At 41.0% G+C, this 27,221-nt stretch overlaps 1 protein-coding gene across 1 annotated transcript in view; it reads right to left on the reverse strand.

The window, feature by feature from the left end:
- TAF3 (TATA-box binding protein associated factor 3) overlaps positions 1 to 27,221 on the reverse strand; it is a 114,553-nt gene that overhangs the window by 8,432 nt on the left and 78,900 nt on the right. Inside the window, exons 3-4 of the mRNA XM_032106616.1 lie at positions 18,629 to 20,442; positions 13,624 to 13,706 (exon numbers count right to left, since the gene is read on the reverse strand). Of these exons, the coding sequence (XP_031962507.1) occupies positions 13,624 to 13,706; positions 18,629 to 20,442 (1,897 nt within the window). The remainder of the gene's footprint in view (positions 1 to 13,623; positions 13,707 to 18,628; positions 20,443 to 27,221) is intronic.

Consider the following 27,221-nt stretch of genomic DNA (forward strand, 5'->3'; position numbering starts at 1 on the left):
TTGCACTACAAAATCGGAACTATGGGAAGTTATAGTAAAAACAGACTTAGTAAAAGAGCAATGAGTTTGGCAACCCTGCATCACACCTACAATGAGTGAACAGGAGAAGAAAATCAAAGAGTGCAGTGGAACCTAAAAGGTGATAGATGATTTTTTCATCAGCAATGCTGAAGACATTCACACCATTTATGTCCCAGTGATTGCTTCAGGTACCTAATGTGGGAGCTAAGGCTTTTTAAGTGTCAGTAAGGTGCTAGACTGTGAGTCAAACTGCAGGAGTCTTAATTTACGTTGTCTGTGACTTGCAGAAGGAAGGAAGCCCTACTATCAGACCATCTTGGGACCAACCTACGCATGAAAACCAGCCTCCTTCTCCTGTTAGTAGAGAACATCCAAAACCCCACAGTTATTTTCCACCAAGGAAGTTTTCTCTTTGGCTCATGTTGTGTTTCTGGTTCAGTGAAAGTCTCAGTGTGTGGCTCCTGGGGCTCCTGCCAGACTGACCACCCCAACTCAGATGCCTCGTCTGTGTCTTCCTCCTTCCACTGCTCCCACAAAGAGCCCTGGCTCCCAAAGCTGAATGCCCAAGAGTTTGGTTGGTGCCAGTACTTCCATGGTTTGTAAAATCACCCTCATGACTTGAGAGCCAACTCTCAATAAACAAACTCTTAGCAATAATAAAAGTGAGCATAGGGACAGACAGCAAAATATTGGCACAGCAGAAGTCATTTGGATGGTTTCAAACATCATTGCCCCTTCTTTCCCCACCTCTCTCTCCTACCTCCTGCAAGTAAACAAAGTCCTGCTATGAGTTCTTCAGGGAGTCAACCCTCCCCAAGTCTAGACTAGGAAATGTATTAGCTAATAGGGCTTTAAACACAACTTTGCACACAGGGTAAACAGTTTGAAAGAAGTATTAGCTAATACAATTTGAATAAGACTGACCATGCCCAGCTAACACACGAAATTAAATCACAGAGTTTCTTGGTCTAAAGCCAGGTTCTCCTCCTGCACAGGGTCTTCGAAGCCACTCTGATAGTAACTGCAGAAGCTGCAAGGAACACCACATGTGAAATCTTCCAAAACTACAAATATTCATTAGTGAGCAACACATGCTCATTGATTGGCTGGCATGCCTGAAGTGTGCAATTAGGACATGTTCAGTATATAGGGCAGCTTGTTTATCTTGATTTTAGAGCTCAGTTATCAGAACAGGAGATCGGCATTTTGGAGCACACTTGGGCCTACCACTCCCTTGGGCTAATGAAGTTCAGAGACTTTAGACTCCAGAGTGGAGAAATGAATGGTTTTGTGCTACACCATTAGAGGTGATGGAGTAATCTCAGCAAGAGTGGTTTAGCCTGTCCTGAAGAAGGGGCTGCACACATGGCAATATGGAGGTGGGGAGAAATCAAAGGGAAATAGCAGTCCCACGACTAATAATTACTGTTACTTCAGACTTGGAGAGAAACCTGATATCAAAACACTATGTAAATGATGGCAAGATTTATGAGCTCTGTTTCATAGACAGGAAAATTGAGGCACAGAGCACACTGCAAGTAGGCGGCTCTCACTGCAGCAGAGCCTCGATCCACCTGGTACCTGAGTCCTGCTGGGATTTAAACTCTTCCTTGGGACATCACCATACATATATTGTTACTTTCTTTCCCAAATGTGTTTTCATGTTTCCAAAATCATCACTTAGTCTGCAAGTACAATACTATATTAAAAAAAACATTCACCTCCTTCTCCACACCAATCCAAGAACTCTAAAACTGAGGCTGAATGAGTATTTTTTGCAGAAATCAAACACAAATGAATATCAACCACCACCAACACAATCAGAGTCCTGAGATGAGAACTGCATTTCTCTGGAGGCTGCTTGCCTCGCAGTGCATCACAAACAGATAAAAGGCCAATTAGAAGTTGTTTTTCAATCAAAACAGTTCCTCCAGAATAAAGGGGTGTGAGAAAACCTTTGGAATAGATGTGGTAATAAGAGCCTCCACAAATTGTCACTACAGGTTACCACTCCCTGTGAAAAAGTCCCAGAATTAATGTAAATACCATGCATTTGGTTGTGTCCAACCTAAATTCACTCTGGATTTCTTTCTACATGCCAGCAGGAGCCGTCCTGCTCACAGAACCTCAGTGTATGTATGACTGAAGGCATGTGTTGATTTGTCAGAGAGCGCCCAGTAGTAGCCAAGAAAACATATCTAAATATAATAAAAAGGGAAAAAACCTAAGGGATGTGAAATTTAAAGTGGAAGGACAGAAAGTCAGAAAAATCCTCAAATAGCGTGATTACAAACTAAAAATATTATTTTTCCATGTTGTTTTTTTATGACCCCTTTGCTAAAAGGGCAGAACATAAAGCTTCCTGACAAAGGCATTTTTAAGTTATTTTTCTTCCTCACAATCTGTTCCAGTGCAAACACAACTTCAACCCAATATGAGAACTTAGTAAGATCTTCCACTGCCATTCCTGCTCAAGTACATCAAGGCTGCATTGGGCCAAGACAACAGCGTGTCATATCCAAATCTCAGCTGAGAAGTCAGGCCTCATGGAATCATAGAATGGATTGGGCTGGAAAGGACATTAAAGATCTTCCAGTTCCAACCCCTCTGCCAAGGGCAGGCACACCTTCCTCTAGACCAGGTTGTTCACAGCTCCATCCAACCTGGTCTTGACCACTTCCAGGATGGGAAGTCCATCACCTCTCTGGCCAACCTGTGCCAGTGTCTCATCACCCTTACAGCAAAGAATCAATGCTTATCTACTGGTGTAAAACTGTGCCCAACACTGCACCCAGGGGAAGGAAGAAAAGAAAACTTCAGTGAAGTTTTTCTGTTTCTCAGGAGGGTAGAGTGAATGAAAACCCATTTTAATCATCACTCCAAGGCAATCACTCCATTCACAGTTATAGTTGCAAACCCAAACAGGATGAAAACCGTCAGCTTGCAGGCAAAGTGCAAATTCTACCCAGATTTGAAGTGTCGCAACAGGTCAGTTGGTTTCAAATCAGCTCTAAGTGGCACGAGCTGTAACATGCTACATCTGGAGCAAAATGAAGCTCCAAGGTGTGAAATAGCTTCCTATCTTTGGAAGTAATTTATTTGATTTCATTCTGATCCTTACGGCTGAAAGCCCCATTGACTGCTTCACATAAACACAGGGGAAAGACGTGCACCAAAAGGAAATGGCTTTTCAAAAATAGGATATGGGCCACAGGGTGGAATGATTGCTATGGGCAATGAGCTCCAAAAAAATGCTGTACCAGTACTTCGAAAGGTCTAGTAAAAAAATCACAGTAATCTTTGTTTCTCAGAGGCAGAGCTCCCAAGGAGCTGTTTCTCTGCCCAGAGGAAAAAAGTAACATTTGAAAAGTCCTAATTCTTTTCTGAACCCATGACTCATTTTTAAGCAAGGAGAAGGAGTTAAATGGGTCTTTGTATGTAGGAAAATGACACCAACAACTGCACTGACATACCTGAAACTGGTGCAATTCACTTGGATTATCAATCATCATATTATCTATTAGCTTTGATATTCCCTTATTGATATAAATTCCTTGAAGCTAGAAAGTGATGTAACTATTTTGTTACTGAAAAATCTCACACCTGGAACTGGGATTTTTGCACCAGAAAAAACCTAGCACTCTAAGACCTATGGGTAAGAGTGTCAAAAACACCTAAGGAAATCAAGAAATTTCCATATGGTTTAGATTCTTCAAATATTAGAGGTGATTGTGAAAATTTTGTTCCAGCTCTGGAGGAGAATCAGTATGATTTAAGCTCTGTAATGTAGGCTAATTCCCATATTACTTTTAGAAAGGGAAATTTATTTGCTGTTTTATGCCTTGCTGAATATTTTGTTCTGTGCAAACAAGTCACATTGCAAACAGAAGCTCCACAAGCACAGGCCGTGACCAACTTGTGAGTTTGTAGAGTGCCAGAATGCACCAAACCTCCAGTGGAGCCCCAAGCAATTTTGCAAGTGAAAAGCCTTCAGCACTTAAACATCACCTGCCATGTGATATTCTTCTGTATCAAGAAAAATGAACTTTGAGCATGTATTCCAAAATAACATCCACTTTTGTGGGTGCCTGCCTCTTCCACGTAAAGTGTGTTGACCTTCACTGGTGCACACGGAGATCAACAGCCCATTCTCCACTTCAACAGAGCTGGGGAAGGGTCCCCACCATCACCCTGTTCCAAAATCTCACTGTCCTGGTGTCACAGCAACCTCTGCTAATTTCCAGCCTACATTCATAGTCAATTAAGTCCCATCTGCTTCTGTGCCAGCATTGCTCTTTAGCTTAAATTGCTTTCTCCCTCCAAAATATTTACTTGTCTGAGGTACTTCTAGCCAGCAATCATAACCTCTCTTCATAAGCCAGACTAAACACACCAAGTTGCTCTCCTCTCCCAACACTGACCCCTAACAGTGCTCCAAGCCCTCCTCTGCACCTGCTCTTCCCCATTCACACCATCCCAGAATGGGTCCAGCTGGGAGGGATCACAGGGGGTTGGTCATCTGGTCCGATCTCCCTGCTCAAGCAGGGCCATGCCAGAGCACATGGCACAGGATTGACTCCAGCTGATTTTCGAGTATCTCCAGTGGAGACTCCACACTCCCTCTGGACAACCTGTTCCCGTGCTCGGTTCGGCCACTGCACAGGACAGAAGTTCTTCCTCATGTTCAGGTGGAACTTCCTGTGCATCAGTTTCTGCCCGCTGCTTCTTGTCCTATTGCTGGCATTGGTGATGGAAACAGATACCCAAGATCCATGTCAGGAAAACAGCAGGAAAACCCTATCTCCTGCAAGGACTGTCAAATGGACTATACTAACCCAGAGAATCACTTGCTTTATCAAAGACTGATAAAAAACCTACTCATATGGCACACTTCTGTTTTAATTCCTTCACTTCTGAGCCTTTAATTGGATCTTCATCCAAAATTTGCCTTATATTTATGTATAATGCTGTCACCAGGTTCCTTTCTTCCCTTCTTTAGCATCTCTATTTTTAACTACTGTTTATTAAAATGGATTTGAAAAACACTGCATTTTAAAATAACAATAACTGTGTTAAAAATTTCTTGTCACTAAGTTTGCAAATTTACCATCCAGTTCTTCTAGAACTCGGGAAAAAGTGTATTTCAGTGTATAAAGGTCCCAGTATTTTCCTTCCCAATTTATTATGGCAATTTCCACTACAGTCAACGTGCTGCTGTTACCCATCTTGTCCTAGTCCTCAGGGAAGGACTGAATGCACATGTAACCAGAAGGAATGTGTTCTTTCAGGTCTTGGCTCATACCTGTATTATTCTTCATCATCTCCCTGTCTTCATTTTCATGGTCTTTCTTCTCTTCTCTTTTCCTATTTGCTCAATAACCTTTAAAACATTTAATTCACTTGGATTTCACCTCCACAGTCTTCAGCCTTGGACACATTAACTCTCTTTTTTCCTAGAGATATGATGCTGAATCCTGATATTCTTTCAGAAGGAGCTATTAATACAATTCACTGTAGTCATTTTGCTACAAGTGCCCCGTTCCCACTGTCAGAAAACACCATTTTTGAATCCATTAGGTCTTCAGTCCAGCTGACATTTCCAGCTGACTCCTTTGGTTTATGGACATTTGCACTGTTGAAATTGAGTTACAGGTTACCGTTTATTTTCCCATTATTTTAAGTGAAACAGAGTTCTGTCCTTGGTCTTCACCCTCTGTATCTGTTACACCCAGAGATTTTCCCCAACAACCATAGACACCTTTCTGTTGATGACTCCTAAATTTCCCTCCCATTTTCTCACCATTCTGACTTCCACCTTTGCATGGTTCACTGCCAGTCTGACAAAACAAAACTGAGCTGCTAGCGTGGCATCTTGGTATCTTTCATCTTTTTTTTTTCTCTCTTATCATCAATAACAAACATCTTCAATGTTAAAACCACCTGGCACCAACTCCTTCTGCTGAGTTCTCAAGAGCAAAACCATAAGTTGGTAAAACATGTTTATGTCAATGAGCTCTTTGCAAACTTTCTCTTCTATGTTCCCTGCAAACTGCCTTTTATTGTCATTTGTTTCGGGAAATGTTATGGGATGCACAATCTATGTGTTATGCTTGCCCATAAACCAGTCCTATATCCACCCTTTTTGGTGGGAACTGGTATAGAACATGAATTTTACTAACTACCAGAAAGTTGTACCAGCACGGGTTTAGAAGATCTTTAAAGCTGTGATTTTCAGCTTGTTACCAAGCTTGTTTTTGAAAGAGACAAGTAAGACAGTCAGTCCTGGACTTGGAGACTCTGTACAGCTAAAGATCAATTGCTAACAAGACAACTTCATTCAATTCAGGTAGGACCATCTGCTCTTTTGAGGCTATTTCTTTACGGTCTTCTTGTCCACATCCAGCTCCCAGGAACCACCCCACAAATCCTCAAGTCTATGGAGTTTCCTCACTTTTGTTTAAAAACCTCAGTAAAAGAGTGAATAAAAAGAAGCACCTCTGTCAAAGACAAGACCAAATCAGTGCCCTTCTCTTGCAGTCATCCTCTATGGAAAGTCTATTTTTGAAACAAATGCCCATCTGCCTTTCTAATCTTTCACACACATTTGATCAGTTTCTGTTGTGCTTCATAAGGGCAGCTGCTCATGGCCATTTATACAAGCAATTCCCTCATGTGTCTAAACCTGCCTGAAGTTGTTTTTTTTTTTTAAATTGTGGTATACAGTATACATTTTTTTTTTTAAACTCTTGAGCAATAAGCAGCAAAATCAAAGTATCTCACAGTAAGTTGTTTTGTTTTCTAATGACTCAAGCCTTTTTATGGATTCACTTTTGGAGTCATCACCCAATGTGGCCAGCAGCAAAATGAAAATAACTTGCCACCAACTACTACCTACCATAAACAGGATGAATAATTAGTTGGGATGGCTGCAGTAATTAAAAAAAAAAAAAGGAAGAAAAAAGCTAAGGACTACATCTGAAGTTGTAAATTTAATTCACGTTCAAGGAAGAAAAAGCTGTGCTAAATCACCTCTAGAAATATAAACAAAAATTATAATTTACTTGGTTTGGTAAAAGGGATATGGTATTTTTCACTTTTTTTTCATGTAAAAGCTGCAATCCTGCAACAAGGGAGAAGGTGGGGAACCTCCACCAAAGTCAAAAAGCCTTTTGGATGGATACAGGACCACACATGGGGATTTTACTGCAGGATTTGGGCCAATATGTTACACTACAAAAGAACAATTGGGAAAGGAATATGAATCATAGCTGAGACAGTATCTTCATTAAAATACATTCAGAATTTAAAAAGCCACTAAAAATCAGTCCTCCAGCTCTTATAATTTAAAGGACCACAGAACAGAGAAATGTGGGTATGTCAGTAAATACACTCGCAAAGATTGATGAAAGCTGTAAAGATCACTGGAATTCCTTCAGCACACCTTGGAGAGGAGCAAGATCATTTTTCATTACTCTGTCTCCTCACTTAGGTGGTCTATTGATCATATCAAAAATGATTTCACCATTACATGCTCTTTTACAGCAGAAGTTGGATCGGCACCCAGAGCAGCAGTTGTGTCAATGCACAGTTAACACAGCCTTTCCCTGCTAAAATAATTGGGATGCCCATTAGCACAGCAATAAACACAAACTTTTACTGCCTGCACTCTATCGTTTAATTTTCCCAAACAGTGGTTCACCCTTCTCCATTTTTCTCCCTGAAGTATCACTTTTTTCCCCTCCTCTTTAATTCCTCAGTGAGTTCTCCTCTGGAACTTTCCCCTGAATAAGGAAGGTCTCTCAGGGTAACCAACACCGCCCACAGCTGTCCCCCACAATAGCCCCATGCTGCTGCCACTCCGTCTGTCCAAGGCTTTGGTCACGGTGCCTTAACTGCTCCAAACACTGCCCTTATTCATCGAAACATGCAGGAGGAGGGGCTTCCAGCAGGATTCCTTTACCTGTTTCCCCACCACAAAACAGTGCAATAAATGGAATGGGTCATGAGCTACTTGGCTGGTAATGCAAACCTAAGGCTTGACAAGTCAATAAAAAGCCAATCCTTCCCTCCCCAGCCACACTTAGAGAGCCAAGGCTGGAAGCAAACAATTTGTATATGCCTGTACAGGGAGCTCAACTGATGCCTTTTCCTGGTCTTAAAATCAAGAGTCAAACACGGTTAGAAGGGGAAAAGGGATTTTACCTTGGTATTTATTTTAAGGATCCTTAGGTGCACATGTCCAGGCCATATGCATCGAGATGCACCCCACTGAGTGCGTGTCCCCCCAACATTGGGTGTAACATTATAGGTGTTACTAATTAGCAGATCTATCAAAGATTCCCCAATGAGAGGCTCAAGTGAGCCCCCCCTCCCCAAGGAGCCTTCCCCTGGATGGTTCCATCTTGGTTTACAGAATGTGCTCTGGAGAGGACCTTGGGGTCTGGGGCACACTGATCCCTAGCTACCAAGCTTCTAAGATGTTTAGCCTCTTAGCTTGACAAACAAGTCCAAGAATGTAGGCAAAAACTATTAGGAATACAGTTGTACTGTATGAAGTTGTAAAAAGGTATAACGGGGTATAAAAGAAAAGGCAAAAATCTTCATGGCATCATAACGAACCCCATTATTCAGCTTTTGTGGGCAAACACTATGAAGACAGTAATGTAAATTATCGAAGTCTGAGTAGTGCTCCGCTAAATAGCACCCAAAGTTCAAAAGTTTGTTCACACCCTCTGATTTATCTGTATGAGAACAACCCTATTAAAAATTGAAGCTCCTGAACATACACTAAAGATGATTCTGTAACAATCAGATGCATTCTTGGAAACTGCATAGGGCAGGATTCTAGTTTAACTAGCAGCAAACCCTTGGATATCCAGCTGTTCTTCCACAACTCAAATAGAGCTTGAACAGTTTTAAAAGAACACATATTCATGTTACAGCAGCAACTCTGATCCCCAGTGAGTTTTGGGGAGCACCAACACAGTCCTTGCCTAATTTCTTGTCTTGAGCCAGGTCAATAAGAAGCATATGGATATATTTGTTAAAACCTTCTTCTCTCCTCCCTTGGTGCCATGACCTTTTAAAGTCTGATTGTGCATGTGTGTGTGAAGTCTTCGGAAGAAAGTTCAATCTCTGGAGAGTTTTCAACTCAACTCTTCTGTAAATTAAGCTTGTTGCAGGTAGAAGACCCATCATTAAGACATCTCTTTTTTTGGTGAACACACACTTGATGCACTCTGCATGCTATAGGTGAGATTATATAGTTCTGCAGGATTTCAAAAAGTATGGGTGAAGAACTGCTTTACTGAAATTTTGTGTTGCACTTAAAATAACAAATTCTTGAGCAAATACCACTGAAAAAGGGCAGGGTTAGATTGGATATTGGGAATCAATTCTTCCTTGTTAGTGTGGTAGAAGTTCTTAGATGGATAAACAAGAAACTTGGTGTAATAAACCAGGTTCTCCTGTCCTCTTACTCCCAAAAATATTCTTTTGGGTCACTGATATTACACAGGGAGGTCACATCTATGATCATAGGATGATTTCTCTACCTTGACCCTTGGTTTTGAGATGCCCTACACAGGATGTCAGCTGGTTGTGCTGGTGGCTTTCGTCAAGGGGATATCATGCAGCTGAATGAGCCTCCACAGGAAAATAACTTGCCCTTGGACTGATAATATCCTACCAAGTAATAAAGAATTGTAGTGGGGCCAATTAAGTATCTGGGTAACAAAACTTTTTTATCTCTTAATCCTTTTAGGATTTTATCTTACAATCCACAGGTTATTTACTATACATTTTTATAGGCACACATGCATACATATCTGAGCATGTGCATGATTTGTTTTTGGAAAGTCACATATCTGCTCACTTAAAAATTACAGAAGACAAGGGGCAATTTCATTAGAGCAGCAGGTCAGGTTTACCATAAACATTGTTAAAATGCCTGCCTTTCCCCTTCTCCTGTCTGCTTTCCAGGCTCCCTGCTGATGGCAGAGTTATGATACGAGTCTGGAGCAAAAGTCTGAAATTTTAAAGGTAAATTTGGAGACCTGATTTCACAAAAAACATATAACCTGCTTCCAGGGCACAGAAACACTGAAACAGCACCCAGTGAGTAGTACTGTGCTTTGTGTTCTGGCATTAGTGTCAGCAGCCATGTGTTTTTTCTTAAAAGTTGTATTTAAATGTAGAACAAGTTTATCAGAAGTATCAAACATTACAGCATGTAATTTTGCTGAAGTTTATGTCAGCTGTAGTAGCAGCTGGAATGTCAACACCTTATCAATAGATATGATTTTAAAAAACTTACGTATTTGAAAAATGATAGTGCTTAGGAAAAATAACAAGACAAAAAGAAGCCATGATGTAATTGAATAAAAGTATTAAACTCTACTCATCATTTGCAGTTCATTTAAAATTTAAAAGTCTACACTAGCTGTGCTTTTTGTTTTGCTTGTTTTGTTTTGAAAAAAGATAGTATCTCTAGTTCCTTCCTATACTAACTCAGTTAGCAATCTACCTTGATAATACTGGAATGGAAAAAAAAAAAGTGAAAACCCCTTCCAACATATCATTCAAATCATATCTAAAAAGGTGGTCATAAATATTTTAGAACCCAAGCAAACCAATAAGAGCAAGGCCCATTAAGGATAAGATCTTTTACAACAAATTAAATAAAACAATTTATTGAAGCCTGGACTTGAGATAAACTAGATTTACTAGCTGACCTTTTATTCATTTAAAGAACAAAATTAGCTCTAATTGCATTAGAATGGAATCCAGTAAATTTCTTCTAATGTGGCATCCATGCAAGTACTGCTGTAATTGTTTACAACTAAGATGGAAATGGTTTGATAATAATCTTCTTTCTTCTTGTTTTACTGTGCAGTTAAAACACTTGCAAAAAAACTCCTAAGTAGTACCATCTTTCCAATATTGGTTTGTCCATCCTTCAGCAATAGTACATTTTCATGTCTATTAACCCAATGTTATTGACAGCCATTTCTTTTGAACTCATGTGTATTGTAAGAACGTTTGCACTCCAGACAAGCCTGAATGCAGGTATTACTTTGAATCTGGGAGGAATGTGTACTTTTTTTCACAAACCCAAGAGAGAAGACTTTCCTGCTGCTGACATCACTGCTTTGTATACTGGTTCAAGCAGAGGAGTCAAGAAGTGAAATTATAAAATCATACAATGATTTGGGTTAGAAGGGATCTTAAAGATCATCCAGTTCTAACCCCCTGCCATGTGCAGGAGCACCTTTTGCTAGACCAGGTTGCTCCAAGCCCCGTCCAACCTGGCCTTGGACACTTCCACGAATGGGGCAGCCACAGCTTCTCTGGGCAACCTGTACCAGGGCCTCAGCACCCTCACAGGGAAGAATTTCTTCCTCATATCCAATCTAACTGTGCCCTCTGTCAGTTTGAAGCCATTTCCCCCTGTCCTGTCACTCCATGCCCTTGTAGAAAGCCCCTCTCCAGCTCTCCTGGAGCCCCTTAGGCACTGGAAGGGGCTCTAAGGTCTCTCCAGAGCCTTGACTTCTCCAGGCTGAAGAGCCCCAACTGCTCACTGCACTGCAAAGGCATTTTCCTCACCACCGCTCTGCTACCCAGCCAGCTTATGCCGGGGTTGTGCTGATTTTATGGTGTGATGAGAATCTCTATTCCATGCACCATCAATCTGACACTTTTGCTTCAGACACCTGAAAGCCCCGTGGCCTCATGAAGATCTGTACGTGCTTCCATTCAAGATGTTTTATACCAAGTTCCCCCAAACAAATGAACTTCCAACTGAACAGGTACTTGAGTACCTCCAAAAGCCTCCAAACAGCTCTTCCACTAACAGAGAAATTGAAATAACCAATTTCTCCATCTAGTTTCCACTCATCAAATTCTCTGAATCCCTAAAAATTTTCCTTGCACCTTTCCACGGAGATTCATGGTATCCTCAAACAATCCCATGCCAGTAAACTCTATAGACAGGCTAATTCAAACACATTTCTATATGATAATTGCTAGATATTCAGAACCTCATTACCAACACAGATGAAACGTAAGTTTAACTTCCCCTGACCATAACACATCAAAAAGCTTTTCTTTCTGCCTGTTATGAGGTCCTCAGACGGGGGCCAAGGTGCCGCTAAAGATGCAAAAATGAATCTGGAATAGAAGTGAGTTTCCCAAAAGGCCATGAAACAAGATGTCAGTATCTCAGACCCACTAACGGTGGGCAGGGATGACAATGATGCCCCCACATGATTTGTAGCAAACAGATGGAGTCGGAAGTCTCCTCTCAAAATGTGTGTGGGTATGAGAAAGACTGGAGTGAGATAAGCTTGGAAGCAAAGTCAGCTCTTTGGTGCTAAAATATGGCTTCAGAACTTTAATTGACAAGTTCTGCCTTGAAAATCTGAGTTAATTTACCTCATATAAACACTCTACAGTCCTTGAAAAAGCAGAATTCCAAAGTATCCACGGCTCCTCAAGGAGGAAAATGGACTTGTGGGCTTTCCAGGGACAGCATGTCCAGCCATGCATATTCAAATCATGCTCAGCAGGACAGGCAAGTATTCCGAGAAAGCTGGAACTTTGTACAGCAATATGAGGCACAGAAATTTTAGATCACACTCAAATACTGTGAAAGGCAGAAAGCAAAAATGGTTAATAATTGGGGTGGGGGTGTTCCTTAGACACCAAGGAAAGACTGAAGTCCCCTTAACAGCTTCAAATCACTAAAAGCCATAGTTACCTACTGGGGAGGAGTAGGACAGCAGAGAAAAAGACAATAACCATCAAAATCCCATTTAACTTCTAAAGCAGAAAAATTAGTGATTAGGGGGTTTAATTCATAATGGCTTTATGAAAGAAACAACTGCATTAGCAATATTTAATGTGAGGAATGGACATGAGAGATCTGTGTGGTGCTCATGTTTACCATCAGACATGAAAGTGTGCTTTGTGCCATGAAATCAACACGAAAAACCTGATTAAAAGAAACCCTTCACATACAGCACACGACCAGCCTAAGTGATGCATGGTTTCCCCAGCCTCTCCAGCCTTCTGTTTATGCTGGATGATCTCAGGATAGGGATCATCCTACTTATGCTCATCCAGTACAAAGTAACAATTATTTGTACAACAGCACCCAATAATTAGGGAGCTAATGAACCAGCACTTGAAACGCGTTAGGTACACTCATGAATAATCATCAACAGTTATAATAAAACAGATGTGTATAAAGGAATTCCAACTGTTATGTTTTAAAGCATAAAACAACTGTTAGCTGGGGAGTGTTGTGAAACTTAGCTGTAGGTTATACTCAGGAGAGAACCATCCATTACAGAAACCTCACTAAATGTCACTGGAGGCATCATAGCAGTGTAGATGGAGTCTTGTAATCCATGCCCTAGAAAGATATGGAATGGGACACACAGTAGGATGGATGGAAGGTGATGGGTCCCACTTGGAGAACACACTTGGCTGTATAATTTGCTAACTTTGAAGTGCTTTCCACTGAAAAGAAGAGCTCCCACAAGTGCCAGCGGATGGACTGTGGTGAGCATACACCTCACAGATGGATTTATTTGTACTTACATCTTGTCTTGGCCTGCACCCACTCTTAAAGTCAGCCGAGGAATAACCGGTGATGGAGCCGGAACAACTGGTTCCACCTTTATCTGTACAGGGGAACACAATCATCAATCAAAGACTGCAAGCAGACTCCCAAAATATATTAATTACATGAAAGCACTGATGCAGTTAACCAGAGTATATCAACTTAATGAGACAAAACTATGACAGACTAATCACTGCTCTCTCACTCTTCATCCCATGGCGTGGACGGTCTCAGTCTGCTGGAGGCCCAGCCATGGCAATTCACAAATACAAACTCTAAGCTAAAAAAAACCAACTTGAAATTTTGCTGCATTTGTACCTGCTCATACAATTTGTGAGCATATCTTCCTGATTTAGTATTGTTCTAGAGACACAAAACTTCCCAGCTTGCTTCTAAACAATGACATGAAATGTTTTGACCTTAGTACTCAAACTTGTCAGGCACCCATTGGTGTTTGCACTTTTTTCTGAGATTTAAATTAAATTATTTCCCAGGTTCATCGCAAAAATGTACCATGACTCTCTTGAATCAAAAAGAGAGACAAAGGAAGCAAGTAAACTCCAAGCTGAATTCACCGACACCAAATACTTTATTAATAAAGTACTTATCCACACAAGCATAACAGCCACTGCATTTTACTGCAATTAGGCTGAGGTTTTTAATGACTATTTTTCAAGTGGCCTGGGATTCCAATCTTGGTATCTGGTGGAGTTTAGACCACTTGAATGCGTCCTTGAACTTATGGAACTAGTATGTGCCAAAATTACCAACTCCCATTGAGCTACTGGTTTGCAAAACCTGTACAGAATGACCACAGATGCTACAGCTGACACTGTAATGCTTCTCCAGGCATACATTACTCAACTTACATCCATATATGACAAGTGTATATACATTATATATAGTGAGAGATATATATATGAAGAGAGTTGGAGACTGATCTCATTTTGTGCATGTGTGTCATCACACTTAATAAAATAACCACTTGGCTGAATCTGCTCCAGGAACTTAAGAGACAAAACTAATATGCAGACACTAAATGGAAACCTGACCAAATCTCCAGTTTCATAAAGCTTTCACAGAAAAAGGAAGGGCAGACAATCAATGCAAAGCACAGAAAGCAGTGGGGGAGAGAGCAGGCCAGAGTGGGAGGGCTCAGGTGGGGCTTATATTGAGAAAGGTAATAGCAAAATCTCTTGCCACACATTTTGGCCAAAGAATTGGACCTGCTCTCCAGTTGATGTCTAGGCCAGAGCGAGGAGGAGTGCAGCATGAGAGGTGTTCCTGTTCTGACACAGTGAACTGTGCTTTGCAATACAGCTTTCCATGGATATGGATTAGCTGATTTCACAGGCCTCTCTCTGCTCTTTTGTTTATGCAGCACCATTTTTTTTGTTACATCATTGCCCCAGAATGATGTAAAAGCTTCCTCTGAAGCTTTTAATGCCTGCAACAATTTCACTGTTACCTTCCATAGGTGAGTCTCTCCTCTGTTTTCCCATCATCTTAACCTGTAACATCACCCATGAGACATGGAACTGAACCCTGGGTACTAGAGGCTCAGGAACATGGCTTTGCACAGGCTATCCTGCCTCTTTTCCTGCAGGTTTCTCCTTCTTCTGTAGTGCCTGGTTTGAATACAAAGCACCTTAGGACAGGCACTGCTGCTGTAGCTTTCAGCACACAGCACAGAGAGATGCCCACGTCGTTTATAAAGGTCCTTGGTACTATTCTAAACAACGGCGGTGTGGGCTCATGTGGCAGAAGAAAAGCACATAAACCACTTCTTTATGCTCAAATACCAGTCTGCTGGGAGAGGAAAACAGGGCTACACCACAATCCCAAATCTTATCCTTTGATACAAGAGGAGAGGAAGCATCTTTCTACAATGTGGGTTTGTGTGTAGGGTTTACATGATTAGAGCAGTGAGAAAACTTAGGAGCATTCACAGCTATATCCTGTGGAGCTTGGTCTTCCTCTACACTGGTATCAGGATTTTGATACAGGAGCAAAAGTAGCTTACTTTGGGGGAGCTCTGGCAAGCTCTGCTCTGATGCAAGGATGGCTCCATTTCTCATGAAGCAGTTCCTCAACTACTTTAGTTTCCAGCTCAGCGTATTAAGGCTAGCTGAAACTGGGTCAGCACTGCTCCCTGAGCTGCTCAGTCACTCCTATAGCACGCCCGGTAATCTGTGGCGTACAGGACGGGTGTAACTGCTCCAAGTGTTTGTTTTCCATTTGGTGGAGCTTGCAAGGCAGTGCCCCAGATCTCCTTTTCTGGCTCTGAGGGCAGCACCCAACACCACTGCAGGGCATGGGGTAGGCAAGCCCTGAGACAAAGCTTCTCCTCCTTGATGCCACCACCAAACACTCCCATCACGAAGCCTTCAGCTTCTGTTTTCTGCCATTTGTGCAGTGTTCTATTTGCTGCTCTGTATCTTTCAGCAGCCTGGGGCAAAATTCCAGGAAAAACTTGATAAAAAGCCTCAATCACGCAACAGGACGGGATGTGCACTTAGCTAATAACTACAAGGCTCAAAAATGGGAACATTGCAGCTGAGCCACTCTTTTGTTTAACTATAGCAATATTAGGAATCTGGTATTTTCTCCTGGCCATCAGCAGCTGAAACTGCAGCGAGCCCATGAACTCATCTCCCGGGCTGTGCTTACACCTCCGAGGCGGACGCGCCGTGGCAGATTAAACGTCCAAGCTGTAACTCGATCATTTGCTCTTGCAGCACAACTGCTGGCTAAATAAGTCATTGTGTGATCTAAAAGCTAAATTAAGGAAACATGTACTTTTAGGGGTTAAAACGAAAGAGCAGCATTCGGGAGTAATACTGGGAATTGGGGCCAGCAGAAGAGCATTTACAGTGGATTACTAAGCTTCCCAAATCACCAAAGAGGTAAAGTCCAGCAATATAAGACTCCTTTGTAGCTAACTAAAAATACATTGTCAGTGGATTTGTCCAGTTTTATGTATAAGCAATACTTCTTTCACCTGAACTAATACTAGTAGTCATATAAGCCCCTTATTGCCATGTGCTGCATTTTTTTTGCTAATCTTCAAGGATTTAGCTTCTTTGCCACATACCTCAGGGCACCAACTGATAAAGCTCTAACTCTCCATTTTTCCAGGACACCAGCAGTGCGGCCTTGCAAAAAATGAAAATCGCTCAAGAGATTTAAAGGGGAAATTTATTTTTAAAATCCTGACTTGCAGCAAAGAGGTGGATTTAAAAAAAGCTTATCTCTCAAGAATCAGTTTAAATTTTAATTCTATCTGGGGACTCTTTCATGCATTCTAGCTTTAAAGTTTATCTTTTGACAGGGACTTTTTGCCAAGGTAATGGGCAGCTTTGTCAATTTAATTTGTCCAAGTTTTTATTAGTGTTGAACTCCTTTTCCTAATATATATATATATATGGTCAGTCTATACTGAAGCTTTACCAGTTTGTATTTGTTTATGTGTCTGTTACATCACTCTAAAGCAAACTTGACACAGACAACCGCACAAGAAATGCAAAACTGAATGTATGGAAAACAAGCAATTCATTGCCTCTGTTTTACATACACCCATACTTAACTTAAAAAGAAATCTCTGCAGAAATTCTCAATGAAATACTGCCAAAATAGCTCAGGCACAGGGGGCAGAAAGATAAAATGGGGAATCTGTGGAAGTGTTGCTGCAGTCTAAAACAAGACATGAAACTATCACGGACAGCTGGGCCATCACCCTGTCGATCACCAACTCATCCACAGCAGACAAACATTAGTTCTCCACAGCACCCAGATTCTGCATGGAAAAACCATTTGTAAGCTTAAAAAAATATATCAAGTTTTAAAATCAGCACTTTGTTGCAAGTCCAGCAGATAATGTAACAGTGGCAAGAAAAGGAAGAGTGAGGAATGTCCCAAATCTGAGCTTGTACAAATCGAGTATTACACTCAAAGCAGGATGTAAAGACCATCTTGGTAAAACTGGAACTCCCACAGTGCTTCCTAAAGCTAAGAACAGAGATTTAGGAACTCTTGTATCCAAGGTTATCACATAGGAAGACTATGTCTTTCTTCTTTCTTTTCAATAATAACAATTTAATGCGTATTATAAGGTGAAGTGACAAAAAAATTAGAGCAAATTCTGTATTAGGGGAGCTGCTTCTAATGGGATTTCAAATCTGATAACATGCAAATATGCTGGTTTCATTTCTTAAATATTAAATGTATTCTCAAGATTAGGTGATATTGGACGGAAGAAATTATCTTTGGCTGATGTAAATCAGCAAGAGTTACAGGAATGGAAGGAGCTCAAACCCCTTGAAAATTAGCTCTCCCCTTCTGTCTCTCAAGCATAAGACTCAAAACGAAAGGTGACATCTGAACACTTAGACCATAATTTGACACTAATTTTCTTACTTCAAACAAATTGGAGCAACAAGGGGACAGATATGCTAAGAGAAGACTCAGCAGCTCTTTTGAGCATCTGAGATAACATTTATTTGAAGGCAGTCTGCTCCTCATTTCTGTCCACCTGGGAATTTCCAGGCTTATACAAACTTTGAAACAGCAGACTTCTAGAAACTAAATTTTAAGTTTTTATGAAAGGTATAGGGTTGCTGCCCTTCTAGTGGAAACCTACAGAACAAACTCTCTGCATCACAACACTGCATCCCTTTGCTGTGTGTGTGCTGTTGTTGAGTCTGAGCCTCAGCTTTTCCAAGTGAAAAGTGAGTTGAGAAAAGCCAGGACAATTTCACATTTCAAATTAATGGAATTGAAATTCCACTGCTTTGTTTTCCAAAGAGGGGGGACAATTCCTGAAACTCTGGTGGACATCTTCCTTGGAGCTGTTATTATTAAGAAACACCAAACCTGTAACCACATTTCTCCTCAAAGCTCTTGGACAGTGCTCAGCAGCAAACACAGGAATCCACGTGGATTTTTCAAGCAAGTGTGCCATCTCAACTCATCCAACCAGCTTACCTTTTCATGTTTGTGTTTCTCCTTTTCTTTCTCTTTCTTTTCTCTTTCTTTCCTCTCCTTTTCCTTCTCCTTCTTTTCCTTTTCTTTGTCCTTCTCCCTTTCTTTCTTTTTCTTCTTCTCTTTTTTGTCTTTCTTCTTCTCTTTTGGTTTCTCTTTGTCCTCAAACAGTTTTTCAGGTAGCATGGGAGACAAGGAAGGTAACATGCTGGGAAGCCTCATGGCAGATGGTGTGCTGAACAAGGGCATAGACATTTCTTTGGGAGGTAACACAAGAGGTGCTGATGGCACCTTTATCTTATCTTCCTTACCCTTATCTTTGAGTTTCTCTTTGTCCTTTTTATCCTTGTCTTTCTTGCCTTTCTCTTTCTCTTTCTTTTTATCTTTATGTTTTTCTCTCTCTTTTTTGGTATTGCCATCTTTCAACTTTACTTTTGTGTCAGCATCCTCAAAGTCCTTTAGTTTGAATTTATAGGGATCAAGATCCTCTTCTTTGAGTAGTTCCTTCCACTGAAACTTTGCTTCTTTGTTTCCTTCCTTGTCTTTATCTTTCTCCTTGTTCTTTTCCTTCTCCTTATTTTTCTCTTTGTTCTTCTCTTTATCTTTTTCTTTTTGTTTTTCTTTCTTCTTCATTTTAGTTTTCAGCTCTTTTTTCAATTTCTTTTTCACTTCTGTCGATGAAGCCAACTTGGTTTTCTCCTCATAGATTTTGAGAAGAGGCTCAGGAGTTGGCGGTGAAGCAGAAGGAGAGGAGAAGTAAGTGAAGTTGGTAGGTGGATTAGAAGGTGTCCCCATGTTTGCCTTCCGAATGACCTCATCAATTGAGTCATCCATTGTCCATGAAATGTCTGAACTTGAAGTCCCACCTGAGGCAGGTATTGGAGTTGCTCCTGCCTTATTTGCATTATTGGTGGGAACAGAAGGTTTAGGAGTTGTAGACTCTGAAATAGAAAGTCTTTTAGGACTGGTAAAAATTTCTCCTTCTGATTCGGACCCAGAGGAAAACTCGAAGGGATCTGGTTCTCGTTCTGCACACGCACGAGCAATCACAGCATCGATTGAATCATCAATGGTCTTGTCCATGACCGGGACTTTCTTTACCTGGTTGTCCATATTTGGCTTGGGGGCAGGCTCGGGTGGTGTCTGTCCCTGTTTCACTTGAATATTTTCCTTTCCTATCTTGTCATTCAATGCAGGCAGAGGGGTTCTACTCGGTGTTTCAGTCTTCACAGGAGGTTGTGGAACATGAGCAGGAACCTTTGGACTTTTAGGACTTTTTGGGCTCTTGGCGCGACCTGGTGACTTTTTTTCTTTGGATCCAGGTTTTGGTGAACGAATGGGACTCCCAGCTACCACTGGTGAGGGTGTAGTTTTCGGTGATTTTGTCTTCTGTCCTGGAGAACTTGTTTTGGACTTCGTTTTGGGTAAAAACGGCTTTGCCTCTAAAGTTTTGGGAGTCGGCACTTGAGATTTAATGGGAGCCAACATTGGTGGTTCTGGCGAAGGGGGGACTAAGTCTGTACTGTCCTGAACGTGAACTGGAGAAAGCATTGGTGGCACTTTTTGTGTATTTATTGAGCTAAGAGGCTCACGTGGTTCCACAGTTCCATCCAAGGCGTCCCCTTTGGAAACAGACAGTTTTGGCCGTTTCACAGGTGGGAATTCCTCGGCATCAGGACTCTCTAATGGTCTCTTGCTCAAGTAGTTCTCATCATTAATTGCCTCATCGTCTTCCATATCTCCTTCTTCTTCCAGTGGGACCTGCATGGCCTCTGCAGATGTACCTCCATCGGTAGGAACCTGCTCCTCTTCCTCTTCTGTAACAAAGAACATTTAGAAAAGCATTAGGATAATTGAAATGTGTTTTACAGAAACAAAAAAGCACCAGAGCAAATATTCATGTGCATCTCAGCCCAGAAGAGACAACTGGCCACCTAAGGGCTTCTTACCGGTCTGCTTGGAAGGAACATGTGGCACCTCCTGTCTCACATCAGCTGCCACTGGAACTGGCAGATGCCCTCACTGCAGTGTAACACCGAACCCATGAGCAAAGGAGAGGAAGGTAGAGCTCTCCAATGGCAGAGCTTGCAGAGCAGGTCCAAAGTGTCAGTTCTACCCAAACCACCAGAATAACTTCTTTATTCATTTTTAAATGAAGGGAAAGAGGTTGAAGCACTTTTTTGCTGTAACACAGTGTCAAAGCAAAGTGTCAAAGTAAAATTAACCAGAACTGTCTTTCTTGCCTATATATCACACAATTTTGATCGCATATTAACTACTAGGAAAACATCTTCCTAAACCTAGTTTATTCTTCCTGAAGCAGCACAGACTGAAGGTTAAGGCAGAGTTAGACTAAGCCCCATTCAACCTGCCAGGTTCTCTCTCTGATAACCATCTTAAGAGCTGCTGCAGGTGGACATAATCTGCTGTGACTGTATGGGAACGCCCCAGCATTGCGTGTGTGGGTTGGTTCAGATCAGGAACATGCCTCTGAAATGCATTTCCCCATCATGTCCCATACTGTTGTTTTGCTTGCATCATGGGACAATCCTGGAGTGCATATGCCGGCTTCCTGCAGCCATGAAACCAAAATGAAGGAGGAATCCACCTAACACACTCCAGAGCAGGTGGGCATTTTAGCTGTGAGACCAAAAACCAGCTTTTGAAAACAAGATAAACCTGAAACCTGCACAGTGTGGCCATCAGACATCAACTGTTTCAAACCAGTATGGATAACACCTGTATCCGGCTTTTTGCTTCATAACAATTTTTTCTTCAATACAACACCATCTTTGGACCCACATATGACATTATGGTGCAGAGAAAGGAGAAAATTCACTTGAGATCTCCCAACAAATCCACAGTAGGTTTAAAAAGAGAACCTCTGATCTCCACAACCACAGCCAAGCACTTTATCCTCTTGGATACACTTCCTCACTTTCAAAATGGAATTATCCGAGCAGGAAAAAGGATTCTTAGTCCTGAATAAGAATATCTACACAGGCATTAACCTTACACATTTATATTTGCAGTAATTACATCATTACACCTATGCTGGTTAACATTCCTGCAAAGACAACCTCATTTCACTTTACCCCAAGTCTCTGTTTACCCACCTGCAAAAATTCAAGACATTTTGTCTAGCAGGGTTTCTGAGGAAAGATATCCGGTGCCCCAAGATTCTCGCATGAAATATGTAGTAAAAAACATTTATGAGGACAGTGGCTAAAATCCAACTTCTTAATGAGCAAGTGGTTTTAAAGAAGAAAACACCAAGAAATTTGAAACATTCCACTAAACACTATTTAAAACCCAGTAAGACAGCATCTTTCTGAACTATCTGTTTTCAAGGAGTTTATTTTCAGGTTTTCTGCACTGGTGTTTCTCTACTGTAATGTGTCAATGCTCTGATTTAGGAGAGTTGAGTCAAGAGCCCTGGGCTGCAGCACAAATCTTGCCAGCATCACAAATTAAGTAAAATGAGCTAGCAAGTCTGGTTTTCGCCAGGGCCCAGAGGATTTACAGCAGCCAGCCTAGAGAGGAGACTTTGCCTGAGGATAAAGTCTTAGCCTTCCGTGAAAAACAGAAATGTTAGGGAGTTAGGTTTTGCCTGGCTGGGCACTGACATTAAATTTTTTAAACTGCAAAGTTAGAGTATAACTGAGAAATCAGTATGGACTGAACCTGCACCTGCTATGGGGGAAAAAAATCTGCTTCCCCATCATGGAAGTAATTTCAATCTCTGTTTAAACTGCTGCAGAATTCAGCTGCCTTCACCTGCTCAGAAGGGTTTTCAGGATGAAAAATCAGCATTCATCAGATGTCACACAGTACCAGTTGCTACTGAGCAATTCCCTCCCAACCCCATTCCACCTACTTCACCACTGAGAGTTTGTTTTCATTTAAAAGTAGGAGATAAAATTTAAAACAAACATCATACTTTAAAATCAGGATTTAGAGAAATATTCTGCCTCAGCCACAAGATGAAAAGTGTAGCCAAATTAAAATATTAGGAAAGATAGGGTTTGATGATGCAGACTTCAGAAACAGGAACATAAACCATTTTAATACAAGAAACGCAGGGATAAGAAGAGTCAATAAAGTGGAAAATAAACTACTGCAACAGTAAAAAAATTTACATTTAGTAGAAAAATCAGAACATTTATTTGCTAAAGATTTCTGCCCGGTGTCCATTTAAACAGCCCCTCTCTTACACTATGTCTCACGGATGGGCAATGCAATATTTCATATTTTTATAACTCCTTCCCATCCCAAGGTGCTTCTCATGTTTTACCTACTCAGGATTGCAGAATACCAGCAGCTGCCGGATCAAAGGCAAAAAAACAATTTCAGAGGAGCTTTGGAGAACAGGGACTGGAGTTCTGTACAAAAAAAAAAAGAGCAATGCTTATTTTTTTTTTAATAAGGCCAAGTAAAGTTTGCAGCAGGCCCACAAAGTTTCTGTGATCTTGTGTGGAGGTGCCAGGGAAGGGCAAAAGGTTAAAGTGCAGTTTGTAGAGGTGAGACAAGAAATCGGGGTGTCTTGGCTCCAGCTTTCATGCACATTCCTGCAAGCCACAAAGACAACTTAGTAAGGAAGCAGAAGCATTACCATCCCTTTTATATGGACTTGGATTCCCCAAAACATCTGGAAAAAATTGCCTGGGTCAGTCCTGAACAATCCAGGGACTAAGGAAGTTCACGAGCACTTAACTACTGACACACATTCACCACTTTTCAGACATGCTCAGATGACAATCTGGAATCCTATAGTGGTCAAATGAAATCCAAATTTCTCTTGGAACAAGGCCACAGTCTGATCCTTAGTAAGGACTGGTTTTCTGCCAGGCAGTGCCTTTCAAACCTGAGCCACCACAGCTGTGGCAGAAAACAATGAAGCACTTTTTTTCTTTTTTTTTTTTGGGGGGGGGAGGGTAGGGGAGGAGGGAAAGTTAATTAGAGAAAGTGAAATTTCTATCTTGAGTTCAACACCTATGGCTTTTTTTCCTCCTGAAGTATTCACATCAGAGCAGGAACTAAATATGGGAAAACATCAGCTTTTAAGTGTTTGCTGCCTGACTTGGTGATGAGCATTTACAACCACACGGTCACTTCCTCACCTCTGTCCATCTCATTCACCACCTGGCACTTCTGGGTGCACCATCCTTTGTGCACAGGATTGCTTTTTAACTCTCTTTACTGCCATTTCTCCCTATCTCTGGCCACCTTATTAATGATCCAGCCCAAGTTAGCATCTACAGGTCAAATGGATATCACTTCAGCCATCTGCCCTCATAACTCTCCCCTGCAATGAAAGGAGACTAGAGCTGTTTGGGAGGTTTCTCAAGATAACAGATTCACTTTTTTTTGGTCATTAGAGAAGTCAGTGATGGATCAATATTAATGCTCACATTACTAAAGCTACAGAGAGCAATTGTTTATTATATCAGTGGGTTCCTGTGCAGAGCCCGGGTTACAGGAGAGCTGAGTTCAGCCATTGCAGCACTGAATTTGTCCATCACTGAAATAAAACAAGCTGAGAGCTGTCAGCATGCTGCCTAGATAGGAGAAATCTGGTTAGTAAGCCAGCATTTCTTACTTGAGAATATTAGGCTGTACCAGGGAAGTGGTGGAATCATTGTCCCTGGAAGTGTTCAAACGTGTGGACGTGTCACTCGGGGACATGGATTTAGTGGTGACTTGGCAGCGTTGGGTTAATGGTCGGACTCAATGATCTGAGAGGGTTTTTCCAACCTAAGTGATTCAATGGGTAACAACATCACCTGTGTCTACGTCAGAAGGCAAATTCACTATCATGAAAGGATGATTCTGAAGTTAGGGTAGGAAGGAATCCACTACTCTCTTGACACAGGTCTGCAGAGTGATTTGGGGCAGGTCACTCCACATCCTGCTGCCTTCCCATCCGACAAATGATGATAATTCCATCTCACAGAAGTGCTGTAAAAGCTGAATTTGATAAATACACAGCACCTCAGGATTTCTGAACGTAAAGCATCAGAATCCCAAATGCAAACCACAGGGATCTGTCCCCGCTTCAAATGCTGGAAAATTTCTTAAGCTGAACAGTACAAGCAAGAAACTGAAACTCCTGCACCTTTTTTACGGAAAAACCACAAAAAAAGCTCAAACTCTATTTCTTGGTACATCATGTTCCTGTAGCACAGCAGGGACTCCAAAGGGTTATTGAATATATACTTTCTTAATTTGGCCACAGCTCAGTTTCAGGACAGCAATACTCAACACTTCAGTAATGAATTTCCAGGTTCACAAAAATTGAGGGACTGTTTGTCCCTAAACTGACACAACGGTACAAAGGAACAGAAATTCTGCCTTTAATGAAGAAAAAGAAGTGCAATCACCTGTACCACATTATCATGCTCACCTGGCTGCCTAGTCAGAGGAGGCAGCATAACAGGTCAGATAAAAGTGAAGGCATGAAAGATAGATGCAAAACTCATCTGATTAATTAGACAGGCACCTATGTATGGGCATTCTTCAAGCAAGAAAACCTATCATATATAAATACATCTATAAAACTAAAATTGTAATCATCTTGTTTGTCAGCAGACTTTTTACTTGGTAACTTCAGTGAGAAAACCATACGCACTGACAGCTAGATGGTGTCCTAGAGAACATGGCACAGACTGGGACAGATGAAATCTCTGCTCAGCTCCTGGCCCTGCCAAAAACTTAGCCTGTCTGTTCGCTGGTATTTAATTTAAGCAAAGTTCCAGTCTCTCTTCTGAAAACTGGATTAATATTTCACTCTGTCACAGGGTGGTGACAGGATAAAACCATCTGGGTAAGACATGCAGATTTAAGAATAAATCAATATTTCTCATGTACAAGATGAAGCAGAGTCAGACATGCTGGCCTAAAACTGGACACCACTTTCTGAAGAAAGAATAACTTGATTTTAGTAACAGCAGCTCTTACCTCCAATGCTACATCTAATGAATTAATTGCACAAAGCTCTGGGAGGTAACAGTTCCTGTGGAAGCCAACTCATGTTATTATAATAATGCAAGATTTTGGCATTTGGCATCTGATATTAACTGTAGTACAGCAGATAAACAGTATCAGCTATCAGAGTAAACCCATTAAGGATACAATTCTCAAAAAGCAGATGTTTCCATGCAACTCATACATACCTATTTTCAACTATTAAATTTCTTCCATAATCCTTTTCTTTTTAAACAGAACTTAAACATTTTCTTCTCTAACAGAATGCAAAATACCCAAGTAAGATTTGTCTGTAGATCATGGAATTCTTTCACACATAGTTCTGTTCAGATCAGTTTCTCTGCTCCTTTGCACTGAATGGTACCAAGTACCTACGAATGGGAGTTGGAAATATCAGGGTTTTTAAGGAAAATTAGGGTTTGGGAAAGAAAGTGATATGGCAGTGCATGCCCTGAAATCTTCAATCCATCTTTGTTTCCAAGCATATCCTCCTTAGGACCACACAGATACCAAGGCTGATGGTTTTATACACAGCCAGCTCAGCCTCTCAAATGCAAGAAGGAAGGGATCATTCCCACCCAACATATGAAACATTTCAGTGAGAAAAATAATAGAAAAAAACTTCCTGCAGACTTCCAGAATAATTTTCCTATTGTCTAGTTAAAGCATGAGATGAAGCCAAAGATAAGTTTTTGGAAATTTTAAGTCATTAAGTCAAGAGCTTACATCCCTATCATATCCTAATAAGCAGGAGCTTTTGATTTCTGTTAAAATCGAAGTCTTTTTCTTGTGCCATGATATGTTTTATCTCTTTAACTTGTAATAACAATGGCCTTTTCCCAAAACAAACAGAAAGTGTGCTTGCAGTCCATAAAGGAAATTAATGGAAGAGGGACAAAATTCAATCCTGATATCCTACAGGCCAATATCCTGATACCTTAATGCAAAATGAACACACTAAGGTACCTGTGACACATCTGGAGCTTGGAATAATGGATTTTATATAGATACTTGTGTATATGTTATATATATATATATATATATATATATAAAAAATTGTATATATAATTTCCCTGCTATATGAAACAACTGATCACTGATGTGACCTGTTTACCAAGCAGGCAATAAACCAACAGATTTCTCTTTTACTGCATAAAGATCAACCAACCTATTACCAAACCCTGACATTTTCCAGTTGATAGTTTCTATGGGAAGAGAGCTGGGAAGAGAGCACCACCAAGGTGCTCATCTTCCACGTGTCTCAAATTTTTCCACTGACACTGCCAGCAAGTTCATTGCAGTGCCTTCTCAGCATGTTATCAAATGCAGAAACCACATTACAAACATACATTAAAAACAACAACATCAAAAAAAGAAGAGCTTTCAGCTATGGCAAGTGATTTTGTAAAACACTGTAAGGAAGATGTGAAAGGTGCTTGAAGTTAAATATCTCAACTTGTTAACCACACTGGAAAATGTTGCCCCAAATGGCTGGGTGGTCCTTACTTACTATTAGCCAGGACTGAACTTGGAGGTGTTCAGCAGGACTGAGACTTGGTGTATACATTTATCAATCACTCTGGAAACCCTTATTAACCTGTGCAAGCAGCTA

This window comes from Corvus moneduloides, chromosome 4 (assembly GCF_009650955.1).
Source record: "Corvus moneduloides isolate bCorMon1 chromosome 4, bCorMon1.pri, whole genome shotgun sequence".
NCBI classification, from domain to species: Eukaryota; Metazoa; Chordata; class Aves; order Passeriformes; family Corvidae; genus Corvus; species Corvus moneduloides.